The sequence below is a fragment of the Oncorhynchus keta genome, chromosome 29, assembly GCF_023373465.1.
Source record: "Oncorhynchus keta strain PuntledgeMale-10-30-2019 chromosome 29, Oket_V2, whole genome shotgun sequence".
Lineage (NCBI taxonomy): Eukaryota > Metazoa > Chordata > Actinopteri > Salmoniformes > Salmonidae > Oncorhynchus > Oncorhynchus keta.
In genome coordinates this window covers 7,302,410-7,322,641 of record NC_068449.1, presented here as the reverse complement: position 1 = coordinate 7,322,641, position 20,232 = coordinate 7,302,410, and the positions used below count along the sequence as shown (strand labels likewise).

The 20,232-nt window shown below is 45.7% G+C and overlaps 1 protein-coding gene across 2 annotated transcripts in view; it reads left to right on the top strand.

Annotated features, from left to right (window-relative positions):
- LOC118362130 (connector enhancer of kinase suppressor of ras 2-like) overlaps positions 1-20,232 on the top strand; it is an 87,021-nt gene that overhangs the window by 57,168 nt on the left and 9,621 nt on the right. For both annotated transcript variants that reach the window (XM_052485840.1, XM_052485841.1), the window contains exons 10-16: positions 5,802-5,941; positions 6,523-6,665; positions 6,836-6,869; positions 7,186-7,361; positions 8,849-8,922; positions 10,808-10,879; positions 20,046-20,119. In XM_052485840.1, coding sequence (XP_052341800.1) covers positions 5,802-5,941; positions 6,523-6,665; positions 6,836-6,869; positions 7,186-7,361; positions 8,849-8,922; positions 10,808-10,879; positions 20,046-20,119 — 713 coding nt within the window. The remainder of the gene's footprint in view (positions 1-5,801; positions 5,942-6,522; positions 6,666-6,835; positions 6,870-7,185; positions 7,362-8,848; positions 8,923-10,807; positions 10,880-20,045; positions 20,120-20,232) is intronic.

Here is a 20,232-nt window from a genome sequence, read left to right as displayed (position 1 = left end):
GACTGATTTGGATCAAGAAGGTCATTCTGAGAGAGATAGCGGTAGAGCTGGCCAAGGACGGCACGTTCAAGAGTTTTGGAGAGAAAAGAAAGAAGGGATACTGGTCTGTAGTTGTTGACATCGGAGGGATCGAGTGTAGGTTTTTTCAGAAGGGGGTGCAACTCTCGCTCTCTTGAGGACGGAAGGGACGTAGCCAGCGGTCAGGGATGAGTTGATGAGCGAGGTGAGGTAAGGGAGAAGGTCTCCGGAAATGGTCTGGAGAAGAGAGGAGGGGATAGGGTCAAGCGGGCAGGTTGTTGGGCGGCCGGCCGTCACAAGACGCGAGATTTCATCTGGAGAGAGAGGGGAGAAAGAGATCAGAGCACAGGGTAGGGCAGTGTGAGCAGAACCAGCGGTGTCGTTTGACTTAGCAAACGAGGATCGGATGTCGTCGACCTTCTTTTCAAAATGGTTGACGAAGTCATCTGCAGAGAGGGAGGAGGGGGATTCAGGAGGGAGGAGAAGGTGGCAAAGAGCTTCCTTGGGTTAGAGGCAGATGCTTGGAATTTAGAGTGGTAGAAAGTGGCTTTAGCAGCAGAGACAGAGGAGGAAAATGTAGAGAGGAGGGAGTGAAAGGATGCCAGGTCCGCAGGGAGGCGAGTTTTCCTCCATTTCCGCTCGGCTGCCCGGAGCCCTGTTCTGTGAGCTCGCAATGAGTCGTCGAGCCACGGAGCGGGAGGGGAGGACCGAGCCGGCCTGGAGGATAGGGGACATAGAGAGTCAAAGGATGCAGAAAGGGAGGAGAGGAGGGTTGAGGAGGCAGAATCAGGAGATAGGTTGGAGAAGGTTTGAGCAGAGGGAAGAGATGATAGGATGGAAGAGGAGAGAGTAGCGGGGGAGAGAGAGCGAAGGTTGGGACGGCGCGATACCATCCGAGTAGGGGCAGTGTGGGAAGTGTTGGATGAGAGCGAGAGGGAAAAGGATACAAGGTAGTGGTCGGAGACTTGGAGGGGAGTTGCAATGGGGTTAGTGGAAGAACAGCATCTAGTAAAGATGAGGTCGAGCGTATTGCCTGCCTTGTGAGTAGGGGGAGGGTGAGGTCAAAAGAGGAGAGGAGTGGAAAGAAGGAGGCAGAGAGGAATGAGTCAAAGGTAGACGTGGGGAGGTTAAAGTCGCCCAGAACTGTGAGAGGTGAGCCGTCCTCAGGAAAGGAGCTTATCAAGGCATCAAGCTCATTGATGAACTCTCCGAGGGAACCTGGAGGGCGATAAATGATAAGGATGTTAAGCTTGAAAGGGCTGGTAACTGTGACAGCATGGAATTCAAAGGAGGCGATAGACAGATGGGTAAGGGGAGAAAGAGAGAATGACCACTTGGGAGAGATGAGGATCCCGGTGCCACCACCCCGCTGACCAGAAGCTCTCGGGGTGTGCGAGAACACGTGGGCGGACGAGGAGAGAGCAGTAGGAGTAGCAGTGTTATCTGTGGTGATCCATGTTTCCGTCAGTGCCAAGAAGTCGAGGTACTGGAGGGAGGCATAGGCTGAGATGAACTCTGCGTTGTTGGCCGCAGATCGGCAGTTCCAGAGGCTACCGGAGACCTGGAACTCCACGTGGGTCGTGCGCGCTGGGACCACCAGATTCGGGTGGCCGCGGCTACGTGGTGTGGAGCGTTTGTATGGTCTGTGCAGAGAGGAGAGAACAGGGATAGACAGACACATAGTTGACAGGCTACAGAAGAGGCTACGCTAATGCAAGGAGATTGGAATGACAAGTGGACTACACGTCTCGAATGTTCAGAAAGTTAAGCTTACGTAGCAAGAATCTTATTGACTAAAATGATTAAAATGATACAGTACTGCTGAAGTAGGCTAGCTGGCAGTGGCTGCGTTGTTGACACTACACTAATCAAGTCGTTCCGTTGAGTGTAATAGTTTCTACAGTGCTACTCTTCGGGGCTAGCTAGCAGTGTTGATTACGTTACGTTGCTAAAAGAACGACAATAGCTGGCTAGCTAACCTAGAAAATCGCTCTAGACTACACAATTATCTTTGATACAAGGACGGCTATGTAGCTAGCTATGTAGCTAGCTACGATCAAGCAAATCAAACCGTTGTGCTGTAATGAAATGAAAATGTGATACTACCTGTGGAGCGAAGCGGAATGCGACCGGGTTGTTGTTGGCTAGCTGTTAGCTGTTAGCTAGCTAGCAGTGTCTCCTACGTTAAGGACGACAAATAGCATCAGACAGACAGCATCAGACAGGTATTACTACTCCTTCAGATAGGGTTGAAACCACAGGAGATTGGTGGCACATTAATTGGGGAGGACGTACTCGTGGTAATGGCTGGAGCGGAATAAGTGGAATGGTATCAAATAAATCAAACACATGGTTTGTCAGCGCGGGGATTTGATCCAGCAATCTTTCGGTTACTGGCCCAATGCTCCTACATTCAGAGGGGTTTGGGTTAAATGTGGAAGATACGTTTCAGTTGAATGCATTCAGTTGTACAACTGACTAGGTATCCCCTCTTTCCCTTTCATGTGTTGGATGCCATTCCATTGACTCGGTTCCAGCCATTATTATAAGCCATCCTCCCCTCAACAGCCTCCTCTGGTTGAAATACAGCATTTTGAAACAACCATTTGAACATATTTTTAATCTTTATCGAATGAAGTCGAGCATTTTTAAGCATTTTTAAAGAGTCTATAGCATTTTTCTGTCTATAATGGGTGATTTTTAAAAGAAATATCCAAAATGTTTCCTCTCGCACAAACTTGTCTGACCTGTCGGCAACATGACTCTGTAATGGACCAATGGCTGTGTGACAAAGTCCATGTTGCAAATGCCGTAAAGGCTGCCATAGGCTGTTATTGACCACAGTACACTCAACAGGAAACCACAATACACTCAACAGGAAACCAACAGTGAGTTACGGTACTGAATTATACTGTGCTTTGTGCTATTTCCTGAAAGACATTTGACTCAGTCTGATATCCTATGGGAGTTGAGACTAGTTCTGACTTTCTAGTATTTAGTTCAAATTACAATTCCACACTTAAGAGCATTTTTAAATGACAAATTCTCCCTAAAATGAGAGATTGTCAATTACTTTTACAACCTGTGCAATGATCTAAAATTGCTATTAGTTCAGACGTGAAGCGTGATGCGCACGCTTCTATGGGGCAGAAGTCTGTGGTGTTGTCGTTCTGGATGCAACCATGACAAGAAACTGCCATGAGGGGGGTCGTAAAAGTGACTCGTTTCATCTTGTTCTTGATATCATGTCTTGTTTTGAGGTGTTTTGACTGATGTCATATCTATGCTAATATGGCTGAAATATATTTGTTTTCAATAAACATTGGAGATGAAATAGTTGACATGTTGGCAACAGTGTAAGCCAACCAAGTCTGTTTAGCCGCATAGTGGCACACGCGTTGGTTTTGTTGTTAAACAACCAACCCATCTTTATGTTTTTATTTCCTGCTTCAGGTCTCTATAGAAATGTGTTAGTTGTTGGCCCCTCCCACTCTTCTTTGGTGATGGTGTAGTGTGATCCTTCTCCCTGTGGGTGGTGTTGAACAAGGCTGCCACCCAAGAGGGCAGTGTGGGTGGTGTTGAGCAAGGCTGCCACCCAAGAGGGCAGTGTGGGTGGTGTTGAGCAAGGCTGCCACCCAAGAGGGCAGTGTGGGTGGTGTTGAACAAGGCTGCCACCCAAGAGGGCAGTGTGGGTGGTGTTGAACAAGGCTGCCACCCAAGAGGGCAGTGTGGGTGGTGTTGAACAAGGCTGCCACCCAAGAGGGCAGTGTGGGTGGTGTTGAGCAAGGCTGCCACCCAAGAGGGCAGTGTGGGTGGTGTTGAACAAGGCTGCCACCCAAGAGGGCAGTGTGGGTGGTGTTGAACAAGGCTGCCACCCAAGAGGGCAGTGTGGGTGGTGTTGAACAAGGCTGCCACCCAAGAGGGCAGTGTGGGTGGTGTTGAACAAGGCTGCCACCCAAGAGGGCAGTGTGGGTGGTGTTGAGCAAGGCTGCCACCCAAGAGGGCAGTGTGGGTGGTGTTGAACAAGGCTGCCACCCAAGAGGGCAGTGTGGGTGGTGTTGAACAAGGCTGCCACCCAAGAGGGCAGTGTGGGTGGTGTTGAACAAGGCTGCCACCCAAGAGGGCAGTGTGGGTGGTGTTGTGCAAGGCTGCCACCCAAGAGGGCAGTGTGGGTGGTGTTGAACAAGGCTGCCACCCAAGAGGGCAGTGTGGGTGGTGTTGAACAAGGCTGCCACCCAAGAGGGCAGTGTGGGTGGTGTTGAGCAAGGCTGCCACCCAAGAGGGCAGTGTGGGTGGTGTTGAACAAGGCTGCCATCCAAGAGGGCAGTGTGGGTGGTGTTGAACAAGGCTGCCACCCAAGAGGGCAGTGTGGGTGGTGTTGAACAAGGCTGCCACCCAAGAGGGCAGTGTGGGTGGTGTTGAACAAGGCTGCCACCCAAGAGGGCAGTGTGGGTGGTGTTGAGCAAGGCTGCCACCCAAGAGGGCAGTGTGGGTGGTGTTGAACAAGGCTGCCACCCAAGAGGGCAGTGTGGGTGGTGTTGAACAAGGCTGCCACCCAAGAGGGCAGAGGAGAGTGTGGGTGGTGTTGAACAAGGCTGCCACCCACGAGGGCAGAGGAGAGTGTGGGTGTTGTTGAACAAGGCTGCCACCCAAGAGGGCAGAGGAGAGTGTGGGTGGTGTTGAACAAGGCTGCCACCCAAGAGGGCAGAGGAGAGTGTGGATGGTGTTGAACAAGGCTGCCACCCAAGAGGGCAGAGGAGAGTGTGGGTGTTGTTGAACAAGGCTGCCACCCAAGAGGGCAGAGGAGAGTGTGGGTGGTGTTGAACAAGGCTGCCACCCACGAGGGCAGAGGAGAGTGTGGGTGGTGTTGAACAAGGCTGCCACCCAAGAGGGCAGAGGAGAGTGTGGGTGGTGTTGAACAAGGCTGCCACCCAAGAGGGCAGAGGAGCGTGTGGGTGGTGTTGAACAAGTCTGCCACCCAAGAGGGCAGAGGAGAGTGTGGGTGGTGTTGAACAAGGCTGCCACCCACGAGGGTGATGTGTGTAGATAGTGTTAGTGGTGTCGTGTCCGTATTTATTTATTTATTTTATTTTACCTTTATTTAACTAGGCAAGTCAGTTAAGAACAAATTCTTAGTTTCAATGACGGCCTAGGAACAGTGGGTTAACTGCCTGTTCAGGGGCAGAACGGCAGATTTGTACCTTGTCAGCTCGGGGTTAATGAACTTGCAACCTTTCGGTTACTAGTCCAACGCTCTAACAACTAGGCTACCTGCCTCCCCAACGCTCTAATCACTAGGCTACCTGCCTCCCCAACGCTCTAATCACTAGGCTACCTGCCTCCCCAACGCGCTAACCACTAGGCTACCTGCCTCCCCAACGCTCTAACCACTAGGCTACCTGCCTCCCCAACGCTCTAACCACTAGGCTACCTGCCTCCCCAACGCTCTAACCACTAGGCTACCTGCCTCCCCAACGCTCTAACCACTAGGCTACCTGCCTCCCCAACGCTCTAACCACTAGGCTACCTGCCTCCCCAACGCTCTAACCACTAGGCTACCTGCCTCCCCAACGCTCTAACCACTAGGCTACCTGCCTCCCCAACGCTCTAACCACTAGGCTACCTGCCTCCCCAACGCTCTAACCACTAGGCTACCTGCCTCCCCAACGCTCTAACCACTAGGCTACCTGCCTCCCCAACGCTCTAACCACTAGGCTACCTGCCTCCCCGGGTGCCTGGGTGATGTTGGTGTGATGACGTGTGTCCCCTCTCTCTGTATGCAGGGCAGCGGTTCAGGGGCAAGTGGTGAGCCAGCACATGGGCCAGGAGGAGTCGGAGCTGTCCAATGACAGGGGATTGGACAGCAGCCAGACGTACACCTCACACCCCCACCACCAGGGGGAGCTCTCATACCTGTCTGCAGGTCAGAACCATAGACATGACCATATTTGGGTAGAAAGCGTGCCAGGTCACAAAGGCCATTAGGATATATTCTATAATGCTTAGCCTACCTGGCATTAACAAGAAATAATCATAAAAGTCACCTAATTGATTCCCCCTTGTTTTCATTAGAACAAGTGTCGCTATGTAGCTATCATTACATTTAGTATCAGAACGAAGTACACCGCTGATCGTCATAACATGTTTCTGTAGATAGCCTATCAGGGTCCTGTTAAGTTACTCTCGGCATCCACAACCAGTTGGTATGATACTGGAGAGATCCTGACCCCAGTAAATACATAGCAGCTAAAGTAGGACTGTTGGAGACTAAATGTTAGTTGCACACAGTTGTGAGACTTGATCTGTAAGGCCATATTAACCATAGTTGTGTTGTATAAAAGGTTCTCACCTGTGTGTGTGTGTGTGTGTGTGTGTGTGTGTGTGTGTGTGTGTGTGTGTGTGTGTGTGTGTGTGTGTGTGTGTGTGTGTGTGTGTGTGTGTGTGTGTGTGTGTGTGTGTGTGTGTGTGTGTGTGTGTGTGTGTGTGTGTGTGTGTGTGTCCTAGGAGAGACCAATAGCTTGAAGGGGTCCAGGTTCAGCACCAGGCCCAGGGGAGAGGGCTCTGCGCCCCCCAGTAGTCCGTCCCCCCGGGTACTAGAGCTAGCCAGAGCTAGCGTCAGTTCCTGCCCTGAGATGGGCGGACACGGGGTGAGCGAGAAACACACCCTCTGTTTCGTCATACATTTCACATAGAACATTTATTTGACTGATTTCGGTGTTTCGTCACAGATTTCGTCACAGATTTTTTCCATGCTGTAGTTGCAGACACAATTTAGACTTGAACATTTGAATAAGACTGTTCTGTTTTCCCCTTTTAGGAGGATAAAGAACCAAAAAATATGTGTACAAAAGGTAGGTCTTTGTTTTAGTGGACTTTTCCCGACCTTCCTTATTTAGATTATGTATTTACTTTCCTGCATTATGTCACTGAGATTGTTTTTGTATGAACATAGTCTCTCTCTCTCTGTCTCTGTCTCTGTCTCTGTTCTCTGTTCTCTCTCTCTCTCTCTCTCTCTCTCTCTCTCTCTCTCTCTCTGTCTCTCTCTCTCTCTCTCTCTCTCTCTCTCTCTCTCTCTCTCTCTCTCTCTCTGTTCTCTCTCTCTCTTCTCTCTCTCTGTTCTCTCTCTCTCTCTCTCTCTCTATTCTCTCTCTGTTCTCTCCCCCCCAGGTAAGAATAAAGCGACGAGCAGGCGCCGTGTGTCGTGTCGTGATCTGGTTCAGCCCGACTGTGATGGCTGGCTGTGGAAGAAGAGGAAGGAGAGCAGCGTGTTCATGACCCAGAAATGGCAGCGCTTCTGGTTCGTCCTCAAGGGCCCCACTCTCTACTGGTATACCAGCCAGCAGGTGAACGCATTCATTATTACCTCATCGTTGCTGATAGAAATGGTCAAATCAAGCGCTTTCTGGATAGATGGGAGGCTGTACGTGTCAGAGAGGGTTGGCACATGCATAAGATGAACTAGGATAGTTGGAGAACCTCCAACCCCCCCACCCCTATTCCTTCATCCAGCAAAAAAGGACAGGAAATGGGATGATAAATATATGGACTCTGTGCTATGAAAAACTGAGCGCTCAGTCTGGGAATCAGAAAGTTCTCTGTTGATACGATAACGTGTAACTTCAAATACAGCTCATACAAGTTTTTTATTTTTTAAGTAATCAGATGGTTTTCGTCTACAACGCCACAAATGTGCATCAGAGGATTGATAACCGAGCAAACTACCAAGCCAGCGAGGCAAGATAAAATATCCCAAATAGAGCTAGATGAACCCAGAAGAATAATATACTTGTTGATCGTAGCTATAGCCATCCGTCTGGTGTTTTCGTGGTCATGACTCACTCACTGTTTAAGTTTGTCAAGGTCCAGACTGGCAGGAAGCCTAGTGGTTAGAGCATTGGACTAGTAACCGAAAGGTTGCAAGATCAAATCCCTGAGCTGACAAGGTAAATTAACCCACTGTTCCTAGGCCGTCATTGAAAATAAGAATTTGTTCTTAACTGACTTGCCAAGTTAAATAAAGTAAAATACATTTTAAAAACTTGAGCTACAGAGCTTTTTGATGTCAGGATGCGCACACAACGCTCAACCATGATGGCTCTATACACAGACCTACTTTATCATAGGTTTACTTCTAGAACATGGTAACAGTGACAGAACAATGGTTGTTTGGGAGGGTGCAACATTACAGACCATTCAGATAGAAATGCATTGTGTAGAAGAGAACATTGTCCATCATGATGAATGGGGAATCATGGCGACTTGACTGAGGATCTGCTCACGTCAATGTACAGTTAAATTGCAATTATGTCATATGCTATTATATCATATTAGCATATCATTATGCATGTAATGTTATAGAGGCCCAATAATATCATGACTCACAGTGATAGTGTTATTTGCATCTGAATGGTCTGTAATGTTGCACCGTCCCAAACAACCATTGTCATTCTCTCTGTCTTTTAGACCCTGTTTATTGTGATAAGTAGCCTGAGTAAACCAGAGAGAACACTGTGCTTTGTAGGGTTCGGTCTGGTTTAACCAGGCTATCATGGCAGCAGCGCACCAGTGTCCTCCCTGAGATTGGAAGGTTGGGGGTTTGATCCCCGACAGACTTTAATAATGCTTGGCACTCAGCATTAATTGGGGTTAAGGCACTGCGATAGACTTGCGTCCAGGGGGTGTACTTGTACATCAAGCTGCCTCACGCTACAGAAACAGGAAATAGGGTCTTACCCTGTGGGCCGTTTTGGCCTGGACAAGGCTACTTACTTACTATCATGGCAGCAGTAGTTGTGGTTGATTAACCTATTTATTTGTTTGTCGTTGCCAGGAGGAGAAAGCAGAGGGCCTGGTTCATATCTCCAGCTACAACATAGAGAGCGCAGGAGAACACAAGAGGAAGTAGTGAGTACCTTTGCCACATGAAGTGTCTAGAGGAAGTAGTGAGTACCTTTGCCACATGAAATGTCTAGAGGAAGTAGTGAGTACCTTTGCCACATGAAGTTTCTAGAGGAAGTAGTGAGTACCTTTGCCACATGAAGTGTCTAGAGGAAGTAGTGAGTACCTTTGCCACATGAAGTGTCTAGAGGAAGTAGTGAGTACCTTTGCCACATGAAGTGTCTAGAGGAAGTAGTGAGTACCTTTGCCACATGAAGTGTCTAGAGGAAGTAGTGAGTACCTTTGCCACATGAAGTGTCTAGAGGAAGTAGTGAGTACCTTTGCCACATGAAGTGTCTAGAGGAAGTATGGAGTACCGTTGCCACATAGTATCTAGTGTAATGAGATACAGTTGAAGTCGGAAGTTTACATACACTTAGGTTGGAGTCATTAAAACTAGTTTTTCAACCACTCCACAAATTTCTTGTTAACAAACTATAGTTTTGGCAAGTCGGTTAGGACATCTACTTTGTGCACGACACAAGTCATTTTTCCAACAATTGTTTACAGACAGATTATTTCACTTATAATTCACTGTATCATTCCTGTGGGTCAGAAGTTTACATACACTAAGTTGTCCGTGCCATTAAACAGCTTGGAAAATTCCAGAAAATGATGTCATGGCTTTAGAAGCTTCTGATAGGTTAATTGACATAATTTGAGTCAATTGGAGGTGTACCTGCGGATGTATTTCAAGGCCTACCTTCAAACTCAGTGCCTCTTTGCTTGACATCATGGGAAAATCAAAAGAAATCAGTCAAGACCTCAGAAAAAAATTGGAGACCTCCACAATCTGGTTCATCCTTGGTAGCAATTTCCAAACGCTTGAAGGTACCACGTTCATCTGTACAAACAATAGTACGCAAGTATAAACACCATGGGCCCACTCAGCCGTCATACTGCTCAGGAAGGAGACGATTCTGTCTCCTAGAGATGAACGTACTTAGGTGCGAAAAGTGCAAATCAATCCCGGAACAACAGCAAATGACCTTGTGAAGATGCTGGAGGAAATAGGTATTAAAGTATCTTTATCCACAGTAAAACGAGTCCTATATCGACATAACCTGAAAGGCCACTCAGCAAGGAAGAAGCCACTGCTCCTAAACCTCCATAAAAAAAGCCAGACAATGGTTTGCAACTGCACATATGGGGACAAATATCATACTTTTTGGAGAAATGTCCTCATGTCTGATGAAACAGAAATAGAATTGTTTGGCCATAATGACCATCGTTATGTTTGGAGGAAAAAGTGGGAGGCTTGCAAGCCGAAGAACACCATCCCAACATCCCAACCGTGAAGCACAGGGGTGGCAGATTCATGTTGTGGGGATGCTTTGCTGCAGGAGGGACTGGTGCACTTCACAAAATAGATGGCGTCATGAGGTAGGAAAATTATGTGGATATATTGAAACAACATCTCAAAACATCAGTCAGGAAGTTAAAGCTTGGTCGCAAATGGGTCTTCCAAATGGACAATGACCCCAAGCATACTTCCAAAGTTGTGGTAAAATGGCTTAAGGACAACAAAGTCAAGGTATTGGAGTGGCCATCACAAAGCTCTGACCTTAATCCTATAGAAAATTTGTGGGCAGAGCTAAAAAAAAAAGTGTGTGTGATCAAGGAGGCCTACAAACCTGACTCTGTTACACCAGCTCTGTCAGGAGGAATGGGCCAGAATTCACCCAACTTATTGTGGGAAGTACTGTAGTCACATCTGGGTTCAAATAGCAATTTAATATCCCAGAACGTTCAACGCTGGAGCTAACTTAATCCTAACTGCCTATCTCTCTCTTCCCCTCTCTCTCTCTCTCCTCCTGTCTGTCTGTGTCTGTCTTTCTTTCTCTCTCCCCAGTGTCTTCCAAATGTGCCACCAGCGCTTCCAGACTTTCTTCTTTGCCGCCGAGAATGTCAATGACATGACCAAGTAGGTGTGATGAATTATGAACACATCTGGTTGAAACCGGTTCAGGGAATAGAACCGAAAACCAAAAAAATAACAATTTTTCAAGTAACAGAATCAGATCCGGGACTGAAAGTGCTCTATACTGTACCAGAACAGAACCATTATTTTAAAAGCATGGGAACCGGTTAAAAACGTTATTTTACATTCTGGGTATTTTTTTCTAGTCCCACAAAAAACACAAATCAAATCAAATGTTATTGGTCACATACACATGGTTAGCAGATGTTAATGCGAGTGTAGTGAAATGTTTGTGCTTCTAGTTCCGACAGTGCAGTAATACCTAACAAGTAATCTAACAGTTTCACAACAACTACCTAATACACACAAATGTAAAAGTATGGAAGAAGAATGTGTACATAGAAATATATGGATGAGCGATGGCCGAGCGGCATAGGCAAGATGTAATAGATGGTATAAAATACAGTATATACATATGAGATGAGTAATGGAAGATAAACTGTTTTAAGTGACTAGTGATCCATTTATTAAATTGGCTAATGATTTGAGTGTGTATGTAGGCAGCAGCTTCTCTGTTTTAGTGATGGCTGTTTAACAGTCTGATGGCCTTGAGATAGAAGCTGTTTTTCAGTCTCTCGGTCCCAGCTTTGATGCACCTATACTGACCTCGTCTCCTGGATGGTAGTGGGGTGGACAGGCAGTGGCTCGGGTGGTAGTTGTCCTTGATGATCTTATTGGCCTTCCTGTGACATCGGGTGCTGTAGGTGTCCTGGAGGGCAGGTAGTTTGCCCCCGGTGATGCGTTTTGCAGACCGCACCACCCTCTGGAGAGCCTTGCAGTTGAGGGTGGTGAAGTTGCCGTACCAGGCGGTGATACAGCCCGACAGGATGCTCTCATTTGTGCATCTGTAAAGGTTTGTGAGGGTTTTAGGTGACAAGCCAAATTTCAGGAGCCTCCTGAGGTTGAAGATGTGCTGTTGTGCCTTCTTCACCACACTGTCTGTGTGGGTAGACCATTTCAGTTTGTCCGTGATGTGTACCCTAAGGAACTTAACTTTCCACCTTCTCCACTACTGTCCCGTCGATGTGGATAGGGGATGTTGTTTGCTGTTTCCTGAAGTCCACAATAATTTCCTTTGTTTTGTTGACGTTGAGTGAGAGATTGTTTTCCTGACACCACACTCCGAGTGCCTTCACCTCCTTCCTGTAGGCCGTCTCGTCGTTGTTGGTAATCAAGCCCACTACTGTTGTGTCATCTGCAAACTTGATGATTGAGTTGGAGGCGTGCATGGCGGCGCAGTCGTGGGTGAACAGGGAGTACAGAAGAGGGCTGAGCACGCACCCAGTGTTGAGGATCAGCAAAGTGGAGATGTTGTTTCCTACCTTCACCACCTAGGGGCGGCACGTCAGAAAGTCCAGGACCCAATAGCACAGGGCAGGGTTGAGACCCAGGGACTCAAGCTTAATGATGAGCTTGGAGGGTACTATGGTGTTGAATGCTGAGCTGTAGTCAATGAACAGCATTCCTTACATAGGTATTCCTCTTTTCCAGAGGGGATAGGGCAGTGTGCAGTGTGATGGCGATTGCATCGCCTGTGGACCTGTTGGGGCGGTATTCAAACTGAAGTGGGTCTAGGGTAGAGGTCGACTGATTATGATTTTTCAATGCCGATACTGATTTATTGGAGGACCCCCAAAAAAAGCCGATACCGATTAAACTGCCGATTTAAAAATATATATATATACTAAAAAAAAAAAATGTTTTTATAAATAAAATCTATATAGTGTCAAATAAATAATGAAATGTTCAATTTGATTAACATAATGGAAAAACACAGTGTTGGAGAAGGAAGTAAAAGTGCAATATGTGCCATGTAAAAAAGCTAATGTTTAATTTCCTTGCTCAGAACATGAGAACATATGAAAGCTGGAGGTTCAATATTCCCAGTTAAGAAGTTTTAGGTTGTAGTTATTATAGGAATTATGACGCGTCGACTATTTCTCTCTATTCCATTTGTATCTCATATACCTTTGACTATTATTGGATGTTCTTATAGGCACTTTAGTATTGCCAGCCTAATCGTGGGAGTTGATAGGCTTGAAGTCATAAACAGAGCTGTGCTTCAAGCATTGCTAAGAGCTGCTGGCATACGCAGTAAAGTGCTGTTTGAATGAATGCTTACGAGCCTGCTGCTGCCTACCACATCTCAGCCAGTCTGCTCTATCAAATATCAAATCATAGACTTAATTATAATATAATAAACACAGAAATACAAGCCTTTGTTCATTAATATGGTAAAATCCGTAAACTCTAATTTCAAAAATTTCAGTGAAATATGGAACCGTTCCGTATTTTATCAAATGGGTGGCAACCCTAAGTCTAAATATTGCTGTTATATTGCACAACCTTCAATGTTATGTCATAATTAAGTACAATTCTGGCAAATTAGTTCACAGTTCGCAAAGAGCCAGGCGGCCCAAACTGTGGCATATAGCGTAACTCTGCTTGCACTAAACGCAAGAGAAGTGACACAATTTCCCTAGTTAATATTGCCTGCTAACATTAATTTATTTTAACTAAATATGCAGGTTTAAAAAAATATATACTTCTGTGAATTGATTTTAAAAAAGGCATTGATGTTTAGATACATTTGTGGAAAGATTGTGCTTTTTTCGCCAATGCACTTTTGTTAAATCTTCACCCGTTTGGCGAAGTTGAAGTAGGCTGTGATTCGATGATGAATTAACAGGCACCGCATTGTGTGTTTATATACAGCGCAGGACAAGCTAGTTAACCTAGTAATATCATCAACCGTGTGTAGTTAACTAGTGATTGTGAAGATTGATTGTTTTTTATAAGATAAGTTTAATGGTAGCTAGCAACTTACCTTGGCTCCTTGCAGCCACAAGGTCCTTTTGACGCTGCACTCGCGTAACAGGTGGTCAGCCTGCCACGCAGTTTCCTTGTGGATTGCAATGTAATCGGCTATAGAAGGAGAGGGGGGCCCGCAGTCTTTGGTAGTGGGCCGCGTCGATGGCCCTGTATTATCCTCAAAGCAGGCAAAGAAGATGTTTTAGTGTGTCTGGAAGCAAGACGTCGATGTCTGTGACGTGGCTCATTTTCTTTTAGTTCGTAATTGCCTGTAGACCCTGCCACATACATCTCGTGTCTGAGCCGTTGAATTGCGACTTTACTTTACTTTACTTCACTATTTACATTCTGCCATATTCCTAGTAATCTTTCCATGGTTGAATGCGGTGATTCGCGCTTTCTGCGAATGCCACCATCTATCCACTGTTTCTGGTTAAGGTAGGTTTTAATAGTCACAATGGGTACAACATCTCCAATGTACTTCCTTATAAACTCATTCACCGAGTCAGTGTAGAAATGTATGTTATTCTCTGAGGCTTCCCGGAACATTTTCCAGTCCACGTGATCAAAACAATCTTACAGCGTGGATTCCGATTAGTCAGAGGGTACATCCTGTTTGAGTTTCTGCCTGTAGGATGGTAGCAGCAAAATGGAGTCGTGGTCGGGCGGGGGAGGGCCTTGTATGCATCTCTAAAGTTAGAGTAGCAGTGGTCCAGTGTATTGCCCGCTTGCGTGCTACAGTCAATGTGCTGATACAATTTCGGTAGCCCTGTTCTCAAATTAGCTTTGTTAAAATCCCCAGCTACAATAAATGCAGCATCAGGATATATGTTTTCCAGTTTCCCTAGAGTCCAGTGAAGTTCCTTGAGGGGGGGGTATACACAGCTGTGTCTATAATTGAAGAGAATTCTCTTGGCAGATAATGTGGTCAGCATTTGATTGTAAGGAATTATAGGTCAGATGATCAAAAGGACTTGAGTTCCTGTATGTTGTTATTACACCATGAGTCGTTAATCATGAAGCATACACCCCCGCCCTTCTTCTTCCCAGAAAGATGTTTATTTCTGTCGGTGCGATGCATGAAGAATCCCGGTGGCTGTACAGACTCCGACAACATATCCTGAGAGAGCCTTGTTTCTGTGAAACAGAGAATTTTACAATCTCTGATGTCTCTCTGGAAGGCATCCCTTTCCCTAATTTAGTCCACCTTGTTGTCCAGAGACTGGACATTGGCGAGTAATATACTCGGAAGCGGTGGGTGATGTGTACGCCTCCGAAGTCTGACCAGGAGCCCGCTCTGTCTACCCTTCTGCGGCGACGTTGTTTTGGGTCGGCCTCTGGGATTAGATCCAATGTCCTGGGTGGTGGCCCGAAAAAGGATCCGCTTCAGGAAAGTTGTATTTCTGGTCGTAATGTTGGTGAGTTGACGTCACTCTTATATGCAGTAGTTATTCCCGGCTGTATGTAATAACACTTAAGATTTTCTGGCCTAACAATGTAAGAAATAATACATAAAAAAAAAAAATACTGTATAGTTTCTTAAGGACTCGAAGCGAGGGGACCATCTCTGTCGGCGCCATCTTGCAACAAAGCACCTATGCAAAGCCCACCCTCTGTCACTCAGAAACTTCTTCCAGTGTCTGCCTTCCAGCTGAAAAATGTTGAGGACCGCAGCTGTACCGCAGCCAGGCAAATTGGTGCTGTGACGTCATCGTGGCAACAGCAAAACGCTATCTATCGACTTCTATTGACAATTCAAAGATCCAATAGCGGATCCCCACCCGCAAAATTTCAGTTGCCTCTCGCACCCTACACTTGTCTTTCCATCACACATGTAAACAACTCTGTGAACTATAGTTTGCCCATTCCATTGCACTATCCATACTGCATGAATGGTGAAGGAATTTAATGTCAAGCTAAATGTAAACAAATATATATGATTTCAGAGGTTTAAAAAAGGAGCAGAAAGGAATGATATAAACCAGTACTTTCTTGGGGGGTTCGAACCGGTTCAGAACTTTATTTAGCTGGTCGGAACAATGGAGTGAAATGAAAAAAAAAATAATAGTTCTGTTCAGATTGGAAAATAACTTTGGGTTCCAACTCCTGGTTCCAATATACACTGCTAATACACACACACATACACATATGCTGTTCTCTTCCCTACAGGTCTCCTGCATATTTCAATGATTCATTTAAGAAAGCCTGGCAGGAAATGCACAACTGAGGATTCCCCATAGAAACGATGACGGAGACGTCCCAGTGATTTGAATATATTGAAACATTTTGATAGGATAATGTCTGTGGTTGTTTGACACCACACACCACACACCCACTCCACATACCACACACACCATACACATACCACACACACACCATACACACACCACAGCTGTGTGATGGAGACAACACTCGACTGAATCTCTCCATTGCGGTCTCTGTCTGGCTCTGAAACATAATACAGATGTTGTCTCTGTCTGGCTCTGAAACATAATACAGATGTTGTCTCTGTCTGTGTGCTACGATCTGGTGGCTACACCCTCTTTCGCCCTCTCTCTTTCTCCCTCTTTCTCTTTCTCATTCTCTTTCTCCCTCCTTCTCTTTCTCCCTCTTTCTCATTCTCTTTCTCCCTTTCTCTTTCTCCCTCTTTCTCTTTCTCCCTCTTTCTCTTTCTCATTCTCTTTCTCCCTCTTTCTCATTCTCTTTCTCCCTCTTTCTCTTTCTCCCTCTTTCTCATTCTCTTTCTCCCTCTTTCTCATTCTCTTTCTCCCTCTTTCTCTTTCTCCCTCTTTCTCATTCTCTTTCTCCCTCTTTCTCATTCTCTTTCTCCCTCTTTCACTTTCTCCCTCTTTCTCTTTCTCATTCTCTTTCTCCCTCTTTCTCATTCTCTTTCTCCCTCTTTCTCATTCTCTTTCTCCCTCTTTCTCTTTCTCCCTCTTTCTCATCCTCTTTCTCCCTCTTTCTCATTCTCTTTCTTTCTCCCTCTTTCTCATTCTCTTTCTTTCTCCCTCTTTCTCATTCTCTTTCTTTCTCCCTCTTTCTCATTCTCTTTCTCCCTCTTTCTCATTCTCTTTCTCCCTCTTTCTCATTCTCTTTCTCCCTCTTTCTCTTTCTCATTCTCTTTCTCCTCTTTCTCTTTCTCTCTCTTTCTCCCTCTTTCTCTTGCTCCCTCTTTCTCATTCTCTTTCTCCCTCTTTCTCTTTCTCCCTCTTTCTTTCTCTTTCTCCCTCTTTTCTCTCTCCTCTTTCTCTTTCTCCCTCTTTCTCATTCTCTTTCTCCCTCTTTCTCATTCTCTTTCTCCCTCTTTCTCATTCTCTTTCTCCCTCTTTCTCTTTCTCATTCTCTTTCTCCTCTTTCTCTTTCTCTCTCTTTCTCCCTCTTTCTCTTGCTCCCTCTTTCTCATTCTCTTTCTCCCTCTTTCTCTTTCTCCCTCTTTCTTTCTCTTTCTCCCTCTTTCTCTCTCTCCCTCTTTCTCTTTCTCCCTCTTTCTCTCTCTCCCACAAATACAAATGCACACATTTTAAGGCAGTGGCATTATCTCTACCACACAGGCTACTGATAGTTTGTTGACAGGCCACTGACAATTTGTAAGCGGGCAGGTGACAGTTTGTTGGCGGGCCACTGATAGTTTCAGGTGAGGTAAAGCGAGGTAGGCTACTTCAAGAGTACTGACTACTCAGCGTATATGATAGTCTATGCTCCCACCTTGTGTTGGTTTGTCAGTACTACAGAAAGAGGCAGAGAATTACATAGTACAAGGGTTGTTCCAGTTGAAAGTAAAGATTTTATGTTCTAAGTGCAGATCTAGGATAAGACCCCCCGCCGCCCATGTAATCTGATTGATTATGATCTACAAGGCGAAACTGATCCTAGATCAGAACTCCTACTAGCTTTATGAAGCTTTTCCAAGATGGCGTAGCAGCCAGGCGTGTGTTTTGACTTGTCCCGTGTAAATATCGTTGTCCTTATTTTTTTTCCAGTATATATTTGAATCTCACTTTGCATCTACGGACTTAATATATAATATCTCCTGCAACCCTCCTCAACCAATGGGTTACAGTTCTGCTATTTTTATACTTCAGAACCGGAACCCCCATCAGCAGCTAGCCAGCTAACTAGCTAGTAGTCAGTTAGCCACTGCTAGGGGTCTTCACCTTTAAGTCGGACACCAGCCAGCCTCAGCTCAGTCAAGACCTGCCAGTCTGGACAGCGCGACCCAGAGCATATCGGACTGCTTTTTCCCTACCACATCTCCGGATTCCTACCTAGAGGAGATCTGCATGGAGGAATGGGCCAAAATACCAGCAACAGTGTGTGAAAACCTTGTGAAGACAGAAAACGTTTGACCTCTGTCATTGCCAACAAAGGGTATATAACAAAGTATTGAGAAACTTTTGTTATTGACCAAATACTTATTTTCCACCATAATTTGCAAATAAATTAATTAAAAATCCTACAATGTGATTTTCTGGATTTTTTTCTTTTAATTTTGTCTGTCATAGTTGAAGTGTACCTATGATGAAAATTACAGGCCTCTCTCATCTTTTTAAGTGGGAGAACTTGCACAATTGGTGGCTGACTAAATACTTTTTTGCCCCACTGTATATCCATCCTGCCCTGCCATTCTAAAATCTTCAGAAGCCAAGTTAACAAACAGATCACCGACCATTTCGAATCCCACCGTACCTTCTACCTTCATGGGTGCACCTCAGCCACGCTCAAGATCCTAAACGATATCATAATCGCCATCAATAAAGAGACAATACTGTGCAGCCGTCTTCATCGACCTGGCCAAGGCTTTCGACTCTGTCAATCACCGCATTCTTATCGGCAGACTCAATAACCTTGGTTTCTCAAATGACTGCATCGCCTGGTTCACCAACTACTTCTCAGACAGAGTTCAGTGTGTCAAATCGGAGGGCCTGTTGTCCGGACCTCTGGCAGTCTCTGAGGGTGATACAGGGTTCAATTCTCGGGCCGACTCTTGAAAACATCAATGATGTCGCTCTTGCTGCTGGTGATTCTCTGATCCACCTCTACGCACACAAAACGATTCTGTATACATCTGGCCCTTATTTGGACACTGTGTTAACAAACCTCCAAACGAGCCACAATGCCATACAACACTCCTTCCGTGGCCTCCAACTGCTTTTAAATGCTAGTAAAACTAAATGCATGCTCTTCAACCGATTGCAGCCTGCACCTGCCCGCCCGTCCAGCATCACTACTCGGTTCTGACTTAGAATATGTGGACAACTACAAATACCTAAGTGTCTGTTTAGACTGTAAACTCTCCTCCCAGACTCACATTAAGCATCTCCAATCCAAAATTAAATCTGGAATCCGCTTCCTATTTCGCAACAAAGCCTCCTTCACTCATGCTGCCCGGCATTCCCTCGTGAAACTGACTATCCTACCGATCCTTGACTTTGGTGACGTAATTTACAAAATAGCTTCCGACACTCTACTCAGCAAACTGGATGTATTCTATCACAGTGCCTTCTGTTTTAACACCAAAGCCCCATATACTAATACTTTCCTTTCAGTTCTCTGCTGCCAATGACTGGATTGAAGCTGAAGTCTTAGATCTCCCTCTCTAACTTTAAGCATCAGTTGTCAGAGCAGCTTAACGATCACTGTACCTGTACACAGCCAATCTGTAAATAGCCCAGCCAACTACCTCATCCCCATATTGTTATTTATCTTCTTGCTCTTTTGCACCCCAGTATCTCTACTTGCACATCATCATCTGCACATCTATCACTCCAGTGTTAATGCTAAATTGTAATTATTTCGCCTCTATGGCCTATTTATTGCCTTACCTCCCTAATCTTCTACATCTGTGTAACGGATGTGAAGCGGCTAGCTTAGTTAGCGGTGTGCGCTAAATAGCGTTTCAATCGGTTACGTCACTTGCTCTGAGACCTTGAAGTAGTAGTTCCCCTTGCTCCGCTGCTTTTGTGGAGCGATGGGTAACGATGCTTCGAGGGTGACTGTTGTCGTTGTGTGCAGAAGGTCCCTGGTTCGCGCCCGGGTATGGGCGAGGGGACGGACGTAAAGTTGTACTGTTACATCTGCACACACTGTACATAGATTTTTCGATTGTGTTATTGACTGTACGTTTGTTTATGTGTACATCTGTGTTGTTGTTTTTGTCGCACACTGCTTTGCTTTATCTTGGCCAGGTTGCAGTTGTAAATGAGAACTTGTTCTCAACTGGCCTACCTGGTTAAATAAAGGTGAAATTAAAAAAAGATATATAAGGCCCTTGCAGTGAACACTGTCTCTTCCTCTGCAGGTGGATCAACTGTCTGATCACAGCCATACAGAAACACAAGAAGTTCCACAAAGGACCACCGGACAACGAAGAGGGTAGGAGAACCTTTTCATGAGATTTCATAGGATAAATATGTATTTCATCACCGTTTTTCTTATTATTGTGTTCCTTGATAGTAGCCAAATCAAAAATACATTACAAGCTCGTT